Source organism: Manis pentadactyla, chromosome 12 (genome assembly GCF_030020395.1).
Source record: "Manis pentadactyla isolate mManPen7 chromosome 12, mManPen7.hap1, whole genome shotgun sequence".
Taxonomy (NCBI): Eukaryota; Metazoa; Chordata; class Mammalia; order Pholidota; family Manidae; genus Manis; species Manis pentadactyla.
The window spans coordinates 99,331,732-99,353,069 of record NC_080030.1 but is presented as its reverse complement, the minus strand read 5'-3'; the positions used below and the strand labels follow the sequence as shown (position 1 = coordinate 99,353,069).

Here is a 21,338-nt window from a genome sequence, read left to right as displayed (position 1 = left end):
TTTGCTAATAAAAATGCTGGAATTTATACATGATGGTGGTGGATGTGAAATGACAGCTAAAATGGCTTGAGGGAATTTCTTGCATTTTGTTTTTAAGACTCACACATTTTATTAATGATTCTTTTTGGTTCCCACATTTCTGAAACCCAGACTGACAGCTGGCGAGCTGCATTTGGTTTTCAAATGGTTGACAGACACCAGTGAGGGTCTGACTGAAACAGTTTGGAAGAAAGCATGAACACATATGCGATGCGTGCTTTTGTGTAAGTAATGCTAGTTTAGTTTCAAGAAGCAATGCTTTAGGTTCATGTAGCGTGTTTTGTCTGTGTGAGCCAGACACGTAGACAACTTAATACAATCTTAGAAAACCTAAGATCAGGAATTCTCTTTATGCCTACTTTGGAAAAGAAGGCAGATTTTTTTTTTTTTCTAAAAAAAGAGCAGGAATCTCACCAACTCACTTAAAGTCTGTAAATGACTCCAACTGTGCTCTGGATAGACGAAGTCAACTATAAAACACCCTCTGTGGTAGAGTTAGTCATTCAAATAAATTAAGCCAAAAAAGACCCCAGCATCCCACTTCCCTTGTTTATGATCACGAAGTTCTGCCCCTGTGTATAAAGACCATTTTCAGAACTCAGGGGCTAACTCCAGGGTTATCTGGCTATTATTATGTTGCCTCCACAAGCATATCATCAAAATGAAAAACCTGAAAAGCTGAGACTATAAAATTTGTTCACTGTTGGCTCAAATGGCTTTAAAAAATGTTTCGAAGAAACTTCAAGATACATACTTACTTGTCAAGGGCAAGTTTTCTCTTAAGCGGTCCACTGGAGTTTATAAGAATCTCTTATACTTAAGCAAAATTAAAGAAGGCAAAATACCACACAAAAAGGAAGCATTAAAAAAAAAAAGAAACTTACTTTTTCTTAAAGTTGCTTCTTCGTGTGATTTAAACAGTTAAGAAAGGAGAATATATGATTCCTTCCCCTCCAACACATTCATATGTGAACTCCAAAAAGAACAGCGTGAGCCCCCAGCTGTCTGACAGCCCCGCCCAACTGCGGCGCTCTCAGCTTCGTGGGAGAAAAGAGGAGGGTGACTGGGTGTCCTCCAGGCCTTGTGGCATGCGCATAGCTGACTCCTGCTGGGCTGGGAAAGCACTCGTTGTCAATTTTTACTTAAAATTATGAATAACGTATTCTTTGCCCTACTTCCTTAAAGGGAAATCCTGCCTTAGGATTAGTACTTGAAGTATTTGGAAAAGCTGCAAAAAGTTTACAATACAAAGTGCACGTACAGACGCTCACATACACACTTGAGAAGTGTCCAGCGCCCAGGTGGAATTAAGGGCCTGTTCTAAAACACTCAGAAAGATGATATATTTTCTCTTTTCTTGGTTAATCTGGGTTTTTGGTTTGTTTTATTTTGTTTTCTGGTGACTATCAGAACTCTTTTAGGTAAGAAATGGCCGAACTACAGAGCTCTTTTGTTGCATTGTCTGGAAAGAAATGAGACCCCATGTTCTCACCTGCAGGATTTTTGGCAGCTTGAGAGATGAACCCTGGATTGTAGCCTTTGCCACAGCTTTTCTGGGAAATTCAGGAAGCTTGAGCCTTGGATCTGATGAGAATAATAACTCAAGGTGGTTACCTGCTTCCTCCGCCTGCCTGTGGACTTAGGAGGAAATGATTGTTATGTCATGTCTGTAGCTATGTGACTTCATTTAAGCACTGCTGGTCTTTTGAAAATCTCCAATTCAAAACATGAAAAGTGGCTAGAGATTTTAAGAGTTGGATCTGAAGAAGTATTTGCATACTGAGTTAATCCACAACAGGAATTCTCAGTAGGTTAAAGTGATTCATAATGTGAGTGACATTTATTTCTAGAATCTCCATTTGAGGACATCTCTCTCTTTGGTTTGTAAGGTGGTGTGAGAGAAGGAATGCTCTGCCAACAACTCCACTTATTCCCAGACCACAGTTGAACTGTTCTTGTTCTTAGTGCTAAAGGAATGACATACTAATATTTTCTGAGGTCAAACTCAGGTATATACAATCAAAAACTGGAGCCAGGAATATGCAAAGACAATCAACTCAGTGCTTTGTTATTCAGTTGACTTTGATGACGAAGATATGAAAATGAAAACGTGATTAGCAGAAACAAATTGATTCAGTGGAAGGACACAAGTTCATTCAATTAGTAATAGACTTTAATCCTCATGACACCACTGCTAGACGGGCATTGTTTTTCTCTTTTTATAGGCGAGAAGTGAAATCCTGGAGAGAATAAATTGCGTGCGCTTCCACCTAGTTATGGGTCACCCTCTCTGTTTATACCCATGCTTCCTGAGAGGGTAACTGCATTCTCTGATCCCTGCTCCTTCCTCAAACTATCGCGATCTGTCTTCCACTTGAATCACTCCACCAAAAAGCTTTATTAAGCTCATAAAAGATCTTAATTAGCACCCCAAAGCACACTTTCTTTAATCTTACCTGAAATTTCTCACCTCTGGCTATGTCTATTTCTTTTTTTTTTTTTTTTGAAATTCTCTTCCCTCAGTTACACTAAATAACACGCTAATTTCTTTCTTGTTCTTAGCATCTCAACTTTGTCTCCGTTTATTCACCTCACCCTTCCCTGTAGCTTCATCCTCAGTTCAAAATGCTCCTCTGCACACTCTCCACGGGGCTTATGAAGACAACACTTGGGCCTCCCAAACCTCTTCTCTCAACTGTCATCAGTCTCTCAGGTTCCAGACACGTATCCTGTGGTCTGCTGGTCATCTTTGTCTTGAGGTTCCCAGGCATCTTCAATTCAACAGTCCCAGATACACCTCCTGGTCTTCTCCCCACTCCTAACCTGCTAGTCTGCTGTGTTTCCTGCCTCAGGGCATGGCACTGGGGTCCAACTGGTCATCTTAGAGCCCTCCCTTTCCTCACTTATTCTCCAGCATCCCCAGCATTTATCCCCATCTCCGACTTCGGGTGGTTCTGCTTTGTTATCTCTCAAATTTGCTTTCCTCTCTGGATTCTGAGTCTCACATTCTCACTGGGATTATTTTATTAGTCATACAATACTTGGCCCCCGCCTCAGTCTGCTCCCCTTCTATCATCTCTCTACACCACTGTGCAGTAATATATATTTTTAAATGTTTATTGAATAATAAAATGCAGTTGACCCTTGATCAGCATGTTTGAATGGCACAGGTCCACTGCCATGTGAATTTTTTTTTCAACAACTATAGGGGAAAATTTTTTGGAGATTTGCAATTTGAAAAACCATTTTCTTTTCTCTACCTTAGTTTATTGTAAGAAGGCAGAATATAATACATATATAAAATGTGTTAATTGTTTATGCTACCGGGAAGGCCCTGGCCAACAGTAGGCTTTTAGTTAAGCTTTGGGAGAGTCAAAAGTTATCCATTGATTTTCCACTATCCAGGGGTCAATTCCCTAATGCCTGTGCTGTCAGCTATATACATGCTTCCTGCAGAAAATCTGGAATAAGAATTGAAAAAGTATATTGTAACATCTTGTATGGTGACAGATGGTAACTACATTTATGGTGGGCATTCAATAATATATATAACTGATGAATCATAAAGTTGTTCATCTGAAACCAGTATTGTATATAAAGTATATTTCAATAAAAAAAATTGAAAAGAATAAAATTTAAAATGACTTGCAACCCAGGGGACAGCCACAGCCCAAATCTTCACCTAAATCCCTTTAGAATATTATGTATGCATGCACATAACTACAATAAAATGTTTATGGAAATATTTTAGGCAAATGTTTATATAATTCTAGTTAGACAATAAATTTAATTAGAAAATGAAGACCACATCATATGAAGTTCTGTATCTTTTTTTTACTTAATATACTGTGAATAATTTTGTTGAAATTTTGTGAAGTCAAGTATGTTGAAAGTGACTGTGAATAATGGCTGCAACTTAATGAAATATACTATGGAATAGGGTTCCTTTCTCATTTTCTTTCACATCAAAGCTCATCCTGAGCATTTACAAAGTATGAATCACAGAGACTTAGATTTAGGTATGAAAGAGAGAAGCAGAAAAATATAGAGCACTTACTTTAAGTTCACTTACATTTATTAGATACTATTCAAACAACTGAACATTCTATATTAACCCTGTGTTATGCCTTCAAGCAATTATCCAACCTGTAAGTCTACACAATAAAGTTGAGGCTACCTTTTAAGTCAGTAAAGACAAGCTCAGTATGCAAACAATTTGCTAAATTATTTTTTCTTCTTTTCATTGAATAACAAGAAATATAAAAGGAAACCTTTGGGACATTTGTCTGTACTCATGACTAGTCGAAAAAGGGTGTTTCTTTGGTAGACAAGCATCTGAATAAACAAAAATACTTCAAAGCCAGGAAGATCGTCTTCCTATGCAAGACATGCTATTCCTGTTCCTTTTCTAGCAGAGGCTGGGAAAAAGACGTGCACATTTTTCAGTCCACATACCTCAGAAACGGGAAATACTGATTTCACAAATAATACACATATTTGAAAGGATTTTGGTGAATTGTCCAACTGCCTTTCAGAATGATCTTTCTAAAAGGCAAATCTTAATCACCTATTTTCTGGTCAGTCTTTCAAAGGCTCCCCTTGTTTTTAGCATAATGGTTGAACTAAACTTTTTATCTTAGAGTGTAGGGCATTTCAGCATCTCCGTCTCCTCTCTCCAGCTTCAGCTTACCCTACTTGCCCGGACCACTTTTACTTCTCAGTTTGGGGTTCCCCAAATGTCTCGTTATTTCATACTAGCTTTATGTCTTAGTACTGCTGAATCTCCTCTCTGCCCAGAAATGCCTGCCACTCCTTCCCTGTTTTCACGGAGCTGGTCCTTCCTTTCTCTCAGGACTCAGTTCAGGTCAGCTGTTCAATTCCTTTCTCCGCTGTGCAAGTCTGACTTCCACTTCTTCTCTGCAGCATCCTCTTCTTGTTTCAAAACACTATATTGAACAAAATTATTGACTTTTTGTCACGTCTTTGGAAACAAGGCATATTTTTTAACATTTATTCTTGCATTCCTAGTACTTGACTGTCATACAGGATCCAGGAGATTGGTTATCCAAGGGTTTAAGTTCACCACGTCCGTCCTTTCTTCTAGTACACACTGTAACCCTCTCCTTCCTGCTCTGCACACACACATCCAGTTTGTCTCACTACTAATCACTGGAGAGAAGGAGAGTACTGTAAGCAGAGGCAAGCCTGGTTAAACAAATAATAAAACACAACACTGGGAACTTACCAACATTTATTATAGCAGTTTAAAGTAGTTATACCTTCTTTGTGATGTAAGTGGAATAAACAGTTTCTGAAAGCCTGGAAGGTTCTTAGATGGTTTGGAAGAAGTCTCTCCTGGGATCCGTTTATTCCTTTATTTGCTTAGTGTGGCCCTCAAGGCAGAGCAGCTTGTGTGACTCTGTAGGCCATTTGAATAGCCACTTTAAGTGTCCCCAGATTTCTGTGGAAAATGTACATCCCAGAGCAGTTTATACGTTTTATTTCATCTCCCAAATACACTGGGGAAAAGGCTTCTTTGGTATGAAACAATTCAGCCCTTCCACTTCCTCCTCCCCTCCCCAACTCCCAAAGTTAATTCTTGATAGAAAAACAATCCCACCTGGCCCTGGGTTGAGTAACATTTCTAAGGAAGGACGGAATTACTCCTTTTCAATCCAGGGGCTGCGCTATACTTCAGATCGCTATTGCACTTTGCACCATTGGTGCTTTGATGATTAAAATACATTCTCTAGAAAGTTCAAGATGTTTCTACAACCAGGTTAAGCAACTTCTACATACATGGTTCTAATTTAGCATCAGGGATTTTCTGAAAATACACTGTGACTTTGGTAAGATAATGGTGCTCTTCACTGAATCTTCCTGACAGCCAGCAGTGGGTTTTCCCTGCTCTTCAAAACCACATGGAATGGAGATGGACACCTGAACCCGAATAGCCGAGGACGTGACCCTAATATCTCTACGTCACCTGCAGGGGGAAGAAGTAGTGGATATAAGAAAATAGCTGCACATTTGCTGAAACCAGCTAACTGAAAATGATTTTCTGAGGTGAAATGGATCACGAATGGCAATCCACCTAGGAATGAAAGACACTAAGACTATGCTACTATTTCTGTGTAAGAAAATATAATAAAATACTTTTAAAATGTTCAGAATAAGAATTAAGAAATCTAAATACATTATATATAATATATGCATAGATTAATCCTTGGAGCAATTAAAATAATGGAAGCTCTAAAGTACCATAAAATAGAAATAATAGGCAACTTTATTTTAAATAACATTCTTAAATCTGCCCATTAAGATCATAGTAAAGATTTAACAATTCTTATTTTATTAATGAAATTAGATCTTTACATACAAAATGAACTCCATAATTTTATTTACAAAAACAATATGACTTAGACACTGTGGAAAAATAAGAACCATTTTGATCAATGAAAAAATTAAATGCAAACAAAATAAGACAGAATACTTTCTTTTTATTAGTGTTGCTTTTTTATTTTTATTTTCACAAATTAAGAAAGAACGATTTTATTTGCTTTACTATCTATAATCTAGTTCTATACAAATGTGGATTACCTTGGTATCTGCTGAGCCATAAATGATAAGGTCCTTAAACAAAGACAGAATAAAAATACAAGCTTGGGTGTTCAATGTTTTGGAAGCTGAATAAACAAATAAAACTAACTGGATTTTGTGGTCACAGAAGATTTGTCATTTTTCTTCTTTTTCTCATATGTAAATAAATTAATAGAAAATTACGAATGAAAAAACATACATTTTTTAATTTGTTATATTCCTACCAACTTTAATAATAATGCTTAATTAGCAACACTTTGTCTAGAATTAATACTTGTCTATAATTAGAGGTAGACTGATCTTTGTATTCAAACATTTGAAAACAGAGAGTTTTAAATGTCATATAAGGAATTATATAAAATAGTATTTTTTTAATATCTGAAATTTAATTTGCTATTATATTCAAAATAAATCACTTTTTGATATATAATAAATTGTTGCTTAAACCCCACTGGTTGAAATGACTACTCCAAGGACTATTTTAGTTTTAAGTACTAATCATCTTTAGAAAACAAGAATATCTATCTTCTTTTTTGAGTTTCTATTTTTGAAAAAATAAAAAACAGTTCAATGACTTACATGCACTTATAGATTCCCTTACAACAAAGAACTAGGTGCTAAAGTGACTATAGACATAAAAAGTGAAGTTTAGAAATGCATACTGTGTTAAAGAAAAATATTTGTATTAAATTTTTACTTATTTTAATGACAAATGCAACTTATATGTCTTTGAAGTAAATTTCATTTGTCCTCTCACTCTTGCTAGCATCTTGGTCTAGAAGAGCAGTGCATGGGCCCCTCTGGCATTCTTTTGCACCTGTGCAGGCCTCCCTGAAGCCCTGAACCACAAAAAGTTTCCATTCCTGTGGGGGAGACGGGAGGCCCCCTAACTGCCAGAAATGAGAGCAAGGGCTTAGTAATAAAATATTTTGCAAATCTCTGTACTTTAGGTTTGAAGTCTTCTCTTATTAATTGTAAGATAAAATAAATGATTTTCATTACCAAAGGGATATTATTTTTTTAAAAAACATGACATTTTAAGTTTCTGCCTTATGATGTTACCAGAAATCTAATAATAAATGGTTCCTTTCCTAGAGATGAAAGATACCACAAAACTTACTCTTTGTTCAGGATTTAGAAAGAAAATAAACCTAAAATGTATAATTTTTAGAATTGTAATGTGAAAAAGAATCTTCCACGGTGAACCTAATTTACAAAAATTCATGTTTTTATAATATTTACATGAGTACATTACTATTTTAACTGACTTGTGTGTTGAAGAGGGTTATTAGGGGAGATCAGGGATTGTACAGTGAGTGGTTTTTTGTTAACCATTCACCTTTAACTTTTGGGAAAAGTGTTTACTAGATGACAAAAGTAAATTAAGATCATTACTCTTCTGTCACAGATGATTTCCTAGATTTGAGAACAAGGTCTTTAATGGATGAAGAAAGTTCCTGAAGCTCTTTACGAGTAGCACTGGTGATATCTTCTTGTTCTTTGTCTAATTCCTCACTTAGGCGATCATCTCCCTGCCCAGTCTTCTTATTTTGATTAACTAAATGCTTTACAACCAAACCTTGGTATTTTATCAAAAGAGTATGCTGATCCTGTGAAATGGGAAAGGAGAAGAGAAGTTAATGAACGTGATTTAATTTTTTGTGGACAAAGCATCTGTTCAACGAGTGCGCATTGAAGGTCCTCATCTTTACGTATCCCTGGTCATGTAGTAGAGAGCTGAATCTAGCCAGGTCCTTGCTGTCAAGGAGATTACAGTTCAGGAGGTGATGAAACATGAATACAGGCCACTTCGATGTAAGTTAACTTAACTAGGTTCTATCACCAAAGATACCGTCAAAGTGATATGGAAATTCAAAGAAGTCAAACTACTTTTAGCTGAGGAGTTTCTCAGAAAAATTTATTCAAGATGGGACTTTTTGAGTTGGTCCCTGAAGGACAGGTTAAAATGAGACTGGATGTTATTATATCTTTTCTAAGTGCTTAATATCCAAATTCAGAATATTCTTTACCAGGGATCCTACGGGATCCTTTAAGACTCTTGAGTATGCTGAACTTAAAAAAATCAATCTCTTAATTCACTGTTCTCATTCTTGGAAGCGGAATGATGTTAGTATACTCTGTGACTTATGTTCACAATGATTCACATCTATCTAATCAAAACATTCCATTCAGAATCTAGAAGCTTTAAAAGTTTCAAGCACACTGAAAATATAATACCTCTGGAATTTTACTATTAAGGAAAGTAATGATCTGTGGGACACATCTTCCGGGTGCGTGGAGCATGCTGTGGGTTGAGAACTGAAACAGCAGGACCGATGTGAGGTGCAGGGTAAGAGCAGGGTCTTCTGTGACTTTGAGCTGCTCAGCCAGTGCCTGTCGATGCTGGAACAGTATCTGCCTAAACAAGAACACAGTCACACAAACACACTGTCATATTTAACAAGTTCTCATGAATTTCATTTCTTGCCTTCTGTCACCATTTTTAGATGGATCCATAAACATTTTAAGGGACCTATTAAATATGGGCTACAGACACACATAATATTAAATGGCCTGGATAAGCTAAGACACTAGAAAATAATAGCAAAAACTATATAACAGCATCCTCAAAGTATGCTTTTTGTTTTGAGTTATTTGGGATCAAATACAAGTGCACTGATTTAAATAAGGTTTCCTACAAGATCTCAAAGCTAATAAAAAGTTCTCAGGCTTGATCAGCTAAAGGATTAAGGAACTCTGCTACCTTATCAATAGGGGTCAGAGAGGGAGACAAGTGTATTAAGACTGCATATGCTTGAAGTCTGCAGCTATTTAGACACAACACTTCTCCACGCAAGGTTCAGATAGTCAAATTCCAATTTCCAAAACGAAATATCACACCCCTAGGAATTTATTAATAATACATGCGAACGCAATGTTACCTCTCCCTTTTCTTATCTCCTCTTTTCACCATAATATCACAAGCTTCTGCTGCAGAATCCAGACAAGAAAGGAAGTCTTCTACACTCTGAAAAGGTATTCAGCACTGTGACTTACTTCTATAATTAGGTTGGCTAAAGAAATACAGCCATTTGGTACTGTTCCATAATTTTACACTCTAAATATAACTTTTAAAAATGTCATTTTGCCATTAAATTTGAAATTGTGATTTAGGTCTAAAGAAGGTAAAACACCCCCAGCATGGTCCCCCCGTTCAGCTCCCGAAGAGGTATCTGAATGCAGAAGACTAGTTTCAGATACAGTTTACAATTATTCTAATAAAAGTGTCCTCAAAGATCACAAATTCTAGCTCCCAAATCTAAACTGAATCAAACTTTCCTTACCTTTTCATTCAGAGAGCTATGAAGTTTTGTGAGGGCTACTTTAGTTTCTTCTGGTAATTTACTTAAAATTTTTTTTCTTACCTATGGGGGAAAAAAATTCTTTTGGGATTGTGCCTTTGACATTTGATGCATATAAGATCAAACAAAACAAAAAGAGAAAAAGCATATTTTTTGCTGCAACAGAATGGTGAATGGAGTTCATCTTGTTCTTGATTTTTAGGTTTCAAACTAGGGATAAAAACACGCCAAAAACCTTCTAAAACCAGAATGCTGGCCAATAGGCTCCAGCTGTGTAAGAGGAAGATGAGAGGATGCGAGAGAAAGGGAGAGACAGAGACAGAGACAGAGAGGGGGAGGGAGGGGCAGGGAGGGCTTGTGTCAGAGCAAGAATGGCAGGGGTGAGCGCACCACTCACATGTGGGGAAGAGAGACTCTGGGGTCAGAGGTCACCCCCTGTTTCCCATTGGGGTGGACAGTGTTCCCCTGACCCGGTGAGGGAGGCCCTACTCACAGAGACCAAGGATGCCTCTAAGCCCGGGTACGGGCTCCGCGGACGGGTGCTCGTGGTGCTACCTGGCGTGTGGAACCTTTCCAGCACCTCTCTCTACACAGATGTGACTCGTGAGGTTTGATGCCTTCTTGACCAGAGTCTGAGGGCTCCTTCTAGTGCGAAATCTCTAGAGGAGGCCTACTGGGATGGCTTGGCCAGTAGGCCCTGAAGGTCACAGTGTGTCTTAGAAGCCTGAGGCCACCACACCAATCCTTTTGTGGCCCTTGAAAGGCGTGGGACAGGTTCCCCTGTATTTCCCACCGAAGAGGCTGGTGCAGGGTGGGATGCACGGAGCTGTCCAGGCAGCGGGGAGTGTCTGCTCAGGCTGAGGAAGGGAAGAGGAACAGCACCTTGCTGGGGTTGGACGGAGAAAGAAATGTCCTGTGTTTGGAGATTGAGGGGGAGGAGGGCCTTGCTACGGGAGGGAGTCACAGGATGTTGAAACATCCCCCCAGACTGCCACCCATGTGGGAACAGCTGTATCACGAGGGGCCACAAGCGCTACACTGATTTGGTTTGGCCTAAATCAAAGCGAGTAATATAGACACACATGAGGGCACTTTGCCTCCTTCATTTTTTTAAAATCTCCAACTTCAAGTGGCTCTAGAAGGATGAGGAAGAGGAGGAGGTGGAGTCCTAGGGACAGACCACACCTTTGCTCCTCTAGGCAACCTGGAGCAATAGCTCTATGTTATGCTGCCAAGGGAAGGGATGAGTTTTGAATTCAATTTGAGATTAGAATTTTTAACCATGAACTAGAATTGGTCTAAATATTGAAATGAGATGGTGTTACTGAATGCTGTGACTGTAAAGCTATGGTATCTGGCAGAACGTTGTTGAGAGACTGGCAACTCAGCATAAAGAAGGAACCTGATACAATGATACTTAGGAAAAAATAAAACTTGATTCCAAAGTAATCGAGCATCGTTTAACAGACTGGTTATATTACCAATCCTGCTAGCAACTATATAAATGCACACTGTACTAAACCTGAACTAAAAATCTTACAGGTGTTTTTCTAAAAACTCTTTCCTATATTTTATTTTCCTTTTAGCCTATATCAGACGAGAGAAAATAAAACATGAGCAGATTTCAAAACAAAACACACCAAGAATGGCAAGAAAACCACTCACGTACTTCACTTGTAATGGTTGCAGGATCATCAACTGACATCATTAAGTCTGAAGCTAAGAAGTTGAAAATGAGGTTGGTGATATCGGTACACACTGTCTTCAGCAAGTGTTTGGTAAGAGTGACCTGTGTATCATCTGGAAAAAGAAAATGGCCTTATTAAGATGAATATCCAAGAACAATTATGAAAATTAACATAAAAATAGTATCGAGTATACCTGTAAAGAACTTTATCCCTTTTTCAAATAACCGAATATTATTGTATAGGTTTGAAACCTCTTCTTGCAAGTCCTTGATTGTGCGCTTTCTGCCGGTTCCAGAGGCAGAAGGAGTTGAAGACATGAATACGGAACGAACCACCTCAAGGTAAGTTTTATTAAGAGGTCTGTGGACAAGATAAATATATTTAGTTTATTAAAATGCACTAACCTTATGTAGATGAGAAATTTTGCTTCTATGGAAACTAGGCTTAAGAAAAGCTTTTTTTTTTTAACAGATTAATTGGGAGAAGAGTTCACAAGAATTTGTCATCTAATTGCAGGAATTATAACTTAAATGCCTTACTTTTCTCAGTTCTAAAGTACTCATAGTTATAGCACTAAAGGATAACAACAAAGAACCTTAATTCAAAGCAGCTTTTTAAGATTAATTTGTAGAATAGACCAAAAATCTGTTCCCCTTCCTTAGGAATAATAAATTCTCAGTTTCTGAAGTATTATAAAAGATACTGTATTTAAACAAACTTCTGTATGGTCAACAACCCAGAATAGATTATTTTAAAAAGTAATGGGAAATGATTAGTAGGAATTATTTTATCTTGTTACATATGAAAAACAGGATTATGTAATATATTCATGCACAATACATAGACACTTATATTTTTAAAAACTCTCACTACAAGAGCTGTATTTCTAAACTCAAAAACGCAGATGCCCTGGGCTTCTGGATTGCATTTATAGAAGCTTGCCCACCGGGACTAACTTGAAGGAAGATCATGTTAGTGAGAGTCACATTATACACAATTTCTTTTACTTCTGTATAAAAACGAATTTAGCCTGGCTCATTTACAAGGTGCTGCCTCATTTCATTCTCTCTGAGGGCAGTGTGTTATGCTCCCTGAAAGTGTACAGTTTATTCTCTGTCAGGTCCAGACAGAAAATGACCTCTTCCTTTTAGATGTTAACCGTCCATGCCCTGGAAGAGGCCGGCCAGTGATCAGTGCGGGTGTTTTTCTCCCAGCGAGCACTGGGAGATCAGTGAACAAAGACGCCTCCACACTTTTGCCTTTTATTTCTCATACTGCCTTGCCTGAAGCACATAAATGTTTGTTGAATTGAACTGCCTCTGCAGGTAAATGAAACCTGGAATTTGGTAACCAGATTAAATTCTAAACTTTGAAAAGAAAATACCTAAGATACATATTTTCTATGATCTTGGTTAAATTGTACTTAATAACTCACTGAATTTCTATCATAAAATAGAAAAAAATGCATTTTGATACTTGCTTTATTAAGTACTCAGCAAGTTCAGAAATAAACTCCTCAGGAGCATCTTGCACATGTTTTCTTAAAAAATCTTCAATCTCATCCTGGAACATAAAAGTGATCTCTGGCTTCTTCTTTACTGTAACAGAAATAAGCAATGGGGAAAAAAACAAACAAATAAGCAACTGAAATTAAATAAGGTTCCATTAACATATTTAGTAAGATGGTAACTTATTGATTTGCCTATCATAAAGATTTTGATATTAACTTTTATGTTACCAAAATTACCACTGTTGAATAGCAGTAACTAATGAAAACAATTTTAGAAATAGATTATATAGTGGCCTATCTTCCGAGTAATAATTTTCTAATTTTATTTAATGACTGTTTTCTATAGTCAATCAGAAAAGAATCAAAGATGATTTTCCACCTCGTCTAACTTGGATGGTGCAAATAGATCCAAATCAAAACAGTCAAGTGGATGGAAACAAATCTTTTAGGTAAGGACAATTCTCTTTGTTAAATAATGGACACTGAGCAGAATATCTTTCTTTATAAAAATGAGTATTTACTAAAAATCAAACCATACTTAAAATTTACATAAGATCTTCAGGAAGTCTTTATAATCATGTGAGCTACAACTTCAGCAGACTAAGCTAAAAAGTATTGTTTTGGAAAGTCAGAGATTTTAAAAAGCCCTTAATTTTATACCCATAATTAATTAATTTTTGCTCTCACAGAAGTAATTCTGTACCCATGAAAATCTGTATGCAGCTACTATAATGAAAATAATTCTTAATTGTGGAAATGTCATGCCTACTGACTAACTTGGAAAAATATGGGCTACAGATAAAGCTAACAGTATTTCCATTCTTAATTATAAAAGTATAAAAGTGATTACTTACAGCTAAATTAGGTTACTGACTCTAAAACTGAAACTTTAGAAATAAAAATTAAACAGTTCAAAAATCAACTTTCACTATGCCTCAAGATCTAAGTAGTTGAGATGACAGTTTTAGAATAGACAAGTTCTATCCTTTCTTTTAAGATCTGCTATCCATTCCTGATCTTTTACACCAAATATTTTGATTTGTTTAGTTTCTGCATTCATTTTCCAAGTTACTAAATTGTATTTTCTTTTAGTAATCTTTCACACTGAGTAGATTTTGCATTTTAGCTGAGAATCAATTACATCCACCACTTCAGAGATTACAACACAGCCCTTTGTCAGAAGCACTGAAATTACATTTTTTTTTTAGGTAGAATGGTTTTACTACTTTTAGAACCCCTTTCCATAATCTGTGCACAAAAGGAGTATCACATGCCTCATTTAACAATTCCTTAAGGCTACAGATATTTAAAGAAGTATTTTTGTTAAATGCCCCTTCACTCCCACTCCTAGTATATCTGGGGAATAGGAAAATCCATTTGTCAGTGGCAAATTAAAACCCACATTAGATAGTCTTACTAATATTGAAGATAAGGGTAGGGCAAGCAGTGTCTATGAAGGTACTTTTCCTTTGACTAATATTGTTTTATGCACAATGAGAACAATAGTTATTTTTACCTATCTTACAATACTTTAAAGACAGATCTTAATTATGCTGTTACAGGAAGTAGTACAATAGCCAAAGTCACGTCATTTGATATCTACATCTTCCAGCTCTAGCTCCTGCACAATGAACTGTGCGGAAGAGTAGAGTAAAAAATCTGCATTTATCATCTCGAGTTTTTTTTTTCTTTTTACTGGGGAAGAGGAGGTAGAAAGTATTCGTTTCCATAATTTTTAAAAACAGGAACAAAAAAAATCTTAATTGAAAAATAAAGTAAGATGTCTCTTGCTAACTTAACCATACCAAACACTAACAAGTCTAGAAAAAGTGATAAACTCAATTCTCCCTCTTAGAACCAATTAGACATTACCATAAAAATTAAACGTGCCTAAAATCAATGTTTCTTACTTATATGGCAGCAATCTACTTTTCATAGAATATTGTAACTTGTTTTGCATGGCACTGGGAGACCATAAAAATGACTGTGCAAGCTGAAACTATGCCCAGTGTTCTTAATAAACAATGGGAAGACTTACGATTTCTCTGTGACCTCTTAATCTTGGTTATAAATGTATAGGGAAATGAAAACTAAAACTAATATTTGTAAGTGAGAACACTGTCATTTAGCTCATCAGAAACACTGAGGATGAAATGTTTTCTTTCTTTGTAAAACACGACTCAAGCACAGCTTGGCAGTGCTTGCCCTCCCATCTTCCCTGTGCTTTGGCTAGCTGTCACACTCCTTTTACTTTGGACCCACTTCCAACATTTTACCCTTTGCCCTTTCAACACCGTGAACCATGCCTGAGAATTCCTCAAATGAAGTGTTTTCTGCCAACTTCATATCCTCTAAGACACTTCCACCCTTTTCACCACAACCACTTTCCTCATTTACGTCAGTAAGTGCGCCTTTACCACGTCCCTCTGGCTTCCCAGCTACAAGAGTCCCTTCAACAGCGGCAAGGTCAACATTCCACAGCAGCCATTTTTTTCTAGAATCCCATTTATTCTTGATTCACGTTTTATTTCCAGCGTCATCACTTGTGATTTCTTTGCTGCGCTTTCATCTTTGCTGACCAGTTCCCTTCTGATTATCTACTTTGTAAAATGGCACACGGAATCAAGAAGGCAACACAACTACACACTGTTGTCTGTGCATAAAGTGAGTAAGAGATGCACAATGATCCGTCACTGAAAAACTTTTGAAGTAAGTGATGCCATTGTCATAAATCATGATGCACATCTGCTAATTATGTGCTGATTTGCAGACCGAGGAGCTAGCAGGCAAGTCTTTACTTTATGAATTGCTCACAGTCCATATACCCTGGTAACTGAAATATGAACTTTATTGTTGGGGGACTGATGTCATTTAACTAAACCTGTATCCACTGAAACTGTGCAAAGCAAGGACTTCCTGTGTAAGCATATGTACCTAACTGCATGTATCTTAAGAAAATACGTTTAAAAAGTCATGCACATACAAAGGGAGAGTAAAATAAAGCTACACACCAGTGAGAGGCGACTCCTCATCACTATCATCGTCTTTTCTTCCTTTCTTCTTGGTTTTTTTGATTTTGTACTCCCTGGCGTTGCCACCGCCTCCTCCTCTCACACTTCCACTGCCCTCTGGTGGAAAACGCCATCAGTTAGGCTTGCCTGACTAAGTTACTAGGGTTAGAAAACAATGGCACTATGTTGCTATATTTAACTTCACAGCAGGAAAATAAAAACCAAATAATTAAACTTTCAGCTGCTTTTTAAAGTTCTAATTTCTCTATTAAAACAAAAGCTTTATAACTTCACAAATTTAATAAGTAATAAAATAGGAAATTTCAGCAGATCAGTCAGAAAGCCTACCTGCTCTAAATGCAGCCTCTTCCTTCTTTTCTAATGACACTTTTCTATAGCTTTGTCGGACTTTTTCTTGGCCAAAAACATGTTTTTAACCTTCTTTCCTACCTTTCCCAAACTGAAATGTGGCTTCATTTGCCCATCTCTGTTACCACAGCCTCTTTAATAACCCCTATTATGGTATTTCATAGGTTTTATTACACTTGGTTTTATTACTTCTTGGTTGAAAAGCTATTACCCGTTCATAGGAGACATGCTTAGTCTCCCATCACCCAACAAGGTAATGGGCTTCTTGAGAGCAGGGAGCATGTCTTGGTAACATTTGTATCCTTGGGGCTAAAATGGTGCTTGACACAGGTGCTCAATAAATGCTGACCACGAATATTAAGTTGGTTAAGTAGAGATATACAGTTAGCAATCCCCTACTGGCTAAATGGAGACTAAAACAAATATATAAATTATGAAATAATTAAAACATGTTATTAATTAAAAAATGTTATTGAGGCATTTTTCTGCTCTTAGATATTTACATTTAACGTAGCTATTGAACAAATTTGAATATCTGATAATGGGATTGAAAGACTGAAAATGTATTTCTTCATAAAAGATTCATTTTTGTCAAGAAAACAAAATGACATATAAAGATCTTTTTCTAAATTCTAAGTAGAATTCTCTTAGATTTCATATCCTGTAAGTTTCAAATTCATTTCCCTTTACTTTTATGATAGAAAAATACAATTTTCAAAAGCACAAGTCTAAACTGAATGTATTTTTTACATTTGGCAACAAGTTTCCTATGGCAAAGGCTTTCCTGTGTAACACTATTCCATGCACTATACTTAAACTATCACAGTGAAATAGTACTATTGATGAGAACAAAACACCAGGCAACCCTGAATTTTTAGAAGGACATAAAACAGACTATTTATACTGGCATAAGTGCAACCAATTGTGATTAATGTGAATTTATAACTATATCTTCAAATAATATTTTAAAATATGCACAGCTCACAGTATACTACTGTGAGTTACTGGAGTAATTTGCTCTATTGTTTCCCAGAAGAACAGAGAGAAATTTCAAAAGGCCAGTACTGAAAGATTTTGTATATAAACATTTTTGAAGAGGAAAGAAACAATGTCAAAGAAATAGGTGTCAATTCCCACAGCAAAAAAATTAATTTTCAGAAACATGGTCAATATAGTTGTATTTATTAATGAAAATATGTTGGATAACCCTGATAAACTACTAGTAAAACTGTTTCTACTATAAAAAGTATGGAAAATACATGTTAATTTCTAAATGCAAGTTACTATTAAACCAGTGCTACCTAGAAAAATTTCCACTGACTCTAAATGGAGAAAATAGATTAAAACAAAGAGTATCTCCTTGGGAAATTCATTTGTTAGTTAGCATTTAGAGAGTTCCTAACATATGTGAAGGAATGCTCTAATTACTAAGGAAACAACAATAAATGAGACGGACAAGGTTCCCACACAATAAGACACATCACAGTGATAAAAGCAATGCAAAAAACTGGGAGGGATAAACGATGGCAAGTGGTTATGTCTCTCTGAGGCCTCTCTGAGACACTGACATTTAAAGCTGAGCTCTGAGTGACAAGAAAGAGCCAATTACTCAAAGTTCAGGAAAGAACACTCCAGAACAGCTAGTGCAAAGGTCCTGAGGTGAATACAAATTTGAGAATTAAAAAAAGGCTACTGAGCTGAACACTGTGAGAGGGAGAATGAAGGAGGTGGGTGAGGTCACGAAATTATCTTAGTTTTCACAAAGTAACACAGAATAAGTAATCACTAATATTTCTATTTTCATAATCAAATTTAATTCACTAGTAAAAGATTTGATTAATATTAGCAGTTAAGGGTGAATCAACCAAGTAAAAGGTCTTTCCAAGAGCTTAAATGCAAAGTTCACTGCAGCTAGAAAAACGCTCATCTTTGAGTCTTTGTTAATAGTACTTAGTACCTGTTGCTTTCCTCCTTCGCTCATCTTTTTTATCCTTTTTACTTGTATTAACACCTTCTAAAACGGAGACTTGTTTCAGATCTTCTTCAGTGATTAAGTGAACAAGATTATTTTTCATTTCCTGAAATAAAACATGCTTTTCTTGGTAGGCAAAATATCCAGCATTACAAAAAGCTTAAAACGCAAGTTATTTATATACTCACCTTCTAATTATTCTTTTTCTGGTTTCATTGCTGAGAACTATAGAGCTTTGTCTCACAGTTGACACCATGAAATTATTTCTCCTTACCAAAAAATCAGTTTCTTCCCTTGCTATTCTTGGCTAAAAGCCATCAGAAATCCTATCTGGTCACTGGACAACCGATCACACAGCACTGGAGGCAGTGCCCTTCGGCTGTCACTGGCTGGTGTCAAGGGCTGGTGGCCCTTCCTCCCTTTCTGCTCCCAAGTCCAGTGCCACGTGGATACATGAGATTACAAGAAAGACAATGAAATCTGCACCTCCCACCTCACCATAATGCCTGTATGTGAGCTGCACACTTAGTCACATCAACTTTTCTTTTCCTTCTGGACTCATTCTTGATCTCTGCTTTGTAAAAACATATGCTAAGAACAATGCACTATTTCCAGTTCAGAAACTTGTTATTTATCATGGGAAAAGGTTCTACATCTATAGTGACAAAAGTATATTTTCATGTTAAAAATGGTATTTTCTTTTTGGTCTTCCAAAGAAAAATGTTTAGAATGTTGATGGTTCAAACAGCAGAATCTTTTTTTTTCTGAATTTATTTTTGTGGTTGGAGGGAGAGTACAAGGTAAAAAAAATTGGTGACCATGTTAAGTTTTTATTTTAGTAAAAAGTCACAAATAAAAATAATAATGCAGCCATTTAGTAACTGGTAGCTAACACGTACTAGACATTTTATATATGTCCCTCCTGTATTTGCATTTGTCTTTTTGAGAGTAACGTTGTTATCCTTGCTCTGAGGACTCTGGGGTCTGTTTGTCCAAAGTCAAACAGAGTAAACAAGTTGCAACTGGAACTCAGGTTTATTGTTATCAATCCTGTGCACTTTTTACTCCTTCCTGCTACTTAGCAGGCCAAATGTAGAGAACTATCTTATTTTTTTAGACTATTAAAGAGTTTAAAGGGAATATAGATAATTACAACTTATTTACATACTTAGTAAGCCCTCAGGAATTTATTAACAGTCTAATAACTAAGGTAAATGGCATTGTTCTACCTGTTTGTGAGCAGGCTTTATAAGTAGATTGTGCTGCTAACTGAAAACATAAATTGAACACTCATTAAACAGACCTGGCATGACCTCTACGTCTATCTGAGGAACTAATCAATTTTGATAGTAACAAACAAGTTCTTTCCTCGGTAACTTATCCTATTTGTACACTTCAGATAACTAAAATTGAGGCTGTGCTAGATTTAGTAAATATACTGTGTACTGATTGATAAGTATACTGTATATTTTTGCATATAATCCACAGATACTGCTTTTGTGGATTTTAATGTTGGATTAATATCCTTGGGTGACTTAATTGTGAAGTGTGTAATTCCATTTATATGATTTCAATTTATAAAATCAGTAACATAAGTTCTACCTTACATGTCCTGATGGGGATGAAGATGGGGAACAACAAATCCAGGAGAGGAAATTAAGCAGTAATGATGCATTGAAGGAAAATGATGCATGAAACACAGTATTCATTTTTGGGTGTACTGCTTACCCCATCTTCAGACGACATCTGATGATTCTAATGTGAAAATACTGTTAACATTAGTGGGTGAACGGAAGTGCGGCATACCTTTCCAGCTTTTTGGTGCATCAGTTCACTGAACAGTTCTGTGCAGTCATTTATAAACTTTTCACTGACTACAGCAGTGTCACTGAAGACCACAGCTGAAGCCTGCTTGCTGAATGCTCTCATCACCTGTTGGAGCAGCATTGCAGCATCTTCCACGGATAAAGAACTGGGCAGCAGAGGCTAGAATTACCAACAAGATGAAAATAAAGTATAAATGCAGTTATAATACAGATAAATTATGTTATATAAATGCTCTCCCTCAGGGATCTCATGAAGTCCCATGGCTTCCGGAACTCTCTGTATGCTGATAACCTCCCAGACTGTATTTCTGCCTTTGTCACTCTAAGCTCTGGAACCACATATCCTACTACTTCCCTAACAGCCCCACTTATGTGCCTAATAGACATCTCAAATTTAACATGTCCAAAAAGACACCAATTGCAGCCGCCTTCCCCCACACTCCCAGCATCCATCCACTCTTCCCCATTGCTCCCCCTTATCAGCTAATGGTACCAAGTGGATCAGGCCCCCAGAGCTACAAGTCACACTCAGTTCCTCTCACAAACTCAAACAGTCCACTGTCAAGTCCTGGTGATTCTACTTCCAAAATATATTTCTGCATAGTTCTTTCTACTCTCTGAAATTAACATTTTCATTAACTATCTGCCCCACAATGAGAGTAGGAAACTTGTCTGGACCCCACATTCCCAGCAAGTAAAATGGGGCCTGGTACACAAAAGGTACTTTAATAAAGTTTCTTGAATAAATAAATAAACACTTATATATCTGGCATCCCTGTGTACCTAAAAAAGGCATTTTCTGCTTTGTGAAGAGAGTCTGAGCCCTTACTAATAAGTAATGGATTGGCCTTTTGTTTCTTTCTCTTCATCTACACTTATCTTTTTGGAATAAAGGCAGGTCAGTACTGACGAGTGAAGTGAACACTATCAGTTTGAAAGCAGCCTGTGTTAATATATTAGC

The 21,338-nt window shown here is 36.7% G+C and overlaps 2 protein-coding genes across 3 annotated transcripts in view; both read right to left on the bottom strand.

The window, feature by feature from the left end:
* FHL5 (four and a half LIM domains 5) overlaps positions 1 to 1,070 on the bottom strand; it is a 44,999-nt gene extending 43,929 nt beyond the window's left edge. For both annotated transcript variants that reach the window (XM_057489436.1, XM_036890383.2), the window contains exon 1: positions 924 to 1,070. The gene's annotated coding sequence lies outside the window, so the exon portion shown is untranslated. The remainder of the gene's footprint in view (positions 1 to 923) is intronic.
* Positions 1,071 to 5,366: 4,296 nt separating this feature from the next.
* UFL1 (UFM1 specific ligase 1) overlaps positions 5,367 to 21,338 on the bottom strand; it is a 33,630-nt gene continuing 17,658 nt past the window's right edge. Inside the window, exons 10-19 of the mRNA XM_036890382.2 lie at positions 20,358 to 20,537; positions 18,537 to 18,657; positions 16,211 to 16,327; positions 13,170 to 13,287; positions 11,883 to 12,049; positions 11,671 to 11,801; positions 9,984 to 10,064; positions 9,582 to 9,667; positions 8,878 to 9,058; positions 5,367 to 8,249 (exon numbers count right to left, since the gene is read on the bottom strand). Coding sequence (XP_036746277.2) covers positions 8,031 to 8,249; positions 8,878 to 9,058; positions 9,582 to 9,667; positions 9,984 to 10,064; positions 11,671 to 11,801; positions 11,883 to 12,049; positions 13,170 to 13,287; positions 16,211 to 16,327; positions 18,537 to 18,657; positions 20,358 to 20,537 — 1,401 coding nt within the window. The 3' untranslated portion in view covers positions 5,367 to 8,030. The remainder of the gene's footprint in view (positions 8,250 to 8,877; positions 9,059 to 9,581; positions 9,668 to 9,983; positions 10,065 to 11,670; positions 11,802 to 11,882; positions 12,050 to 13,169; positions 13,288 to 16,210; positions 16,328 to 18,536; positions 18,658 to 20,357; positions 20,538 to 21,338) is intronic.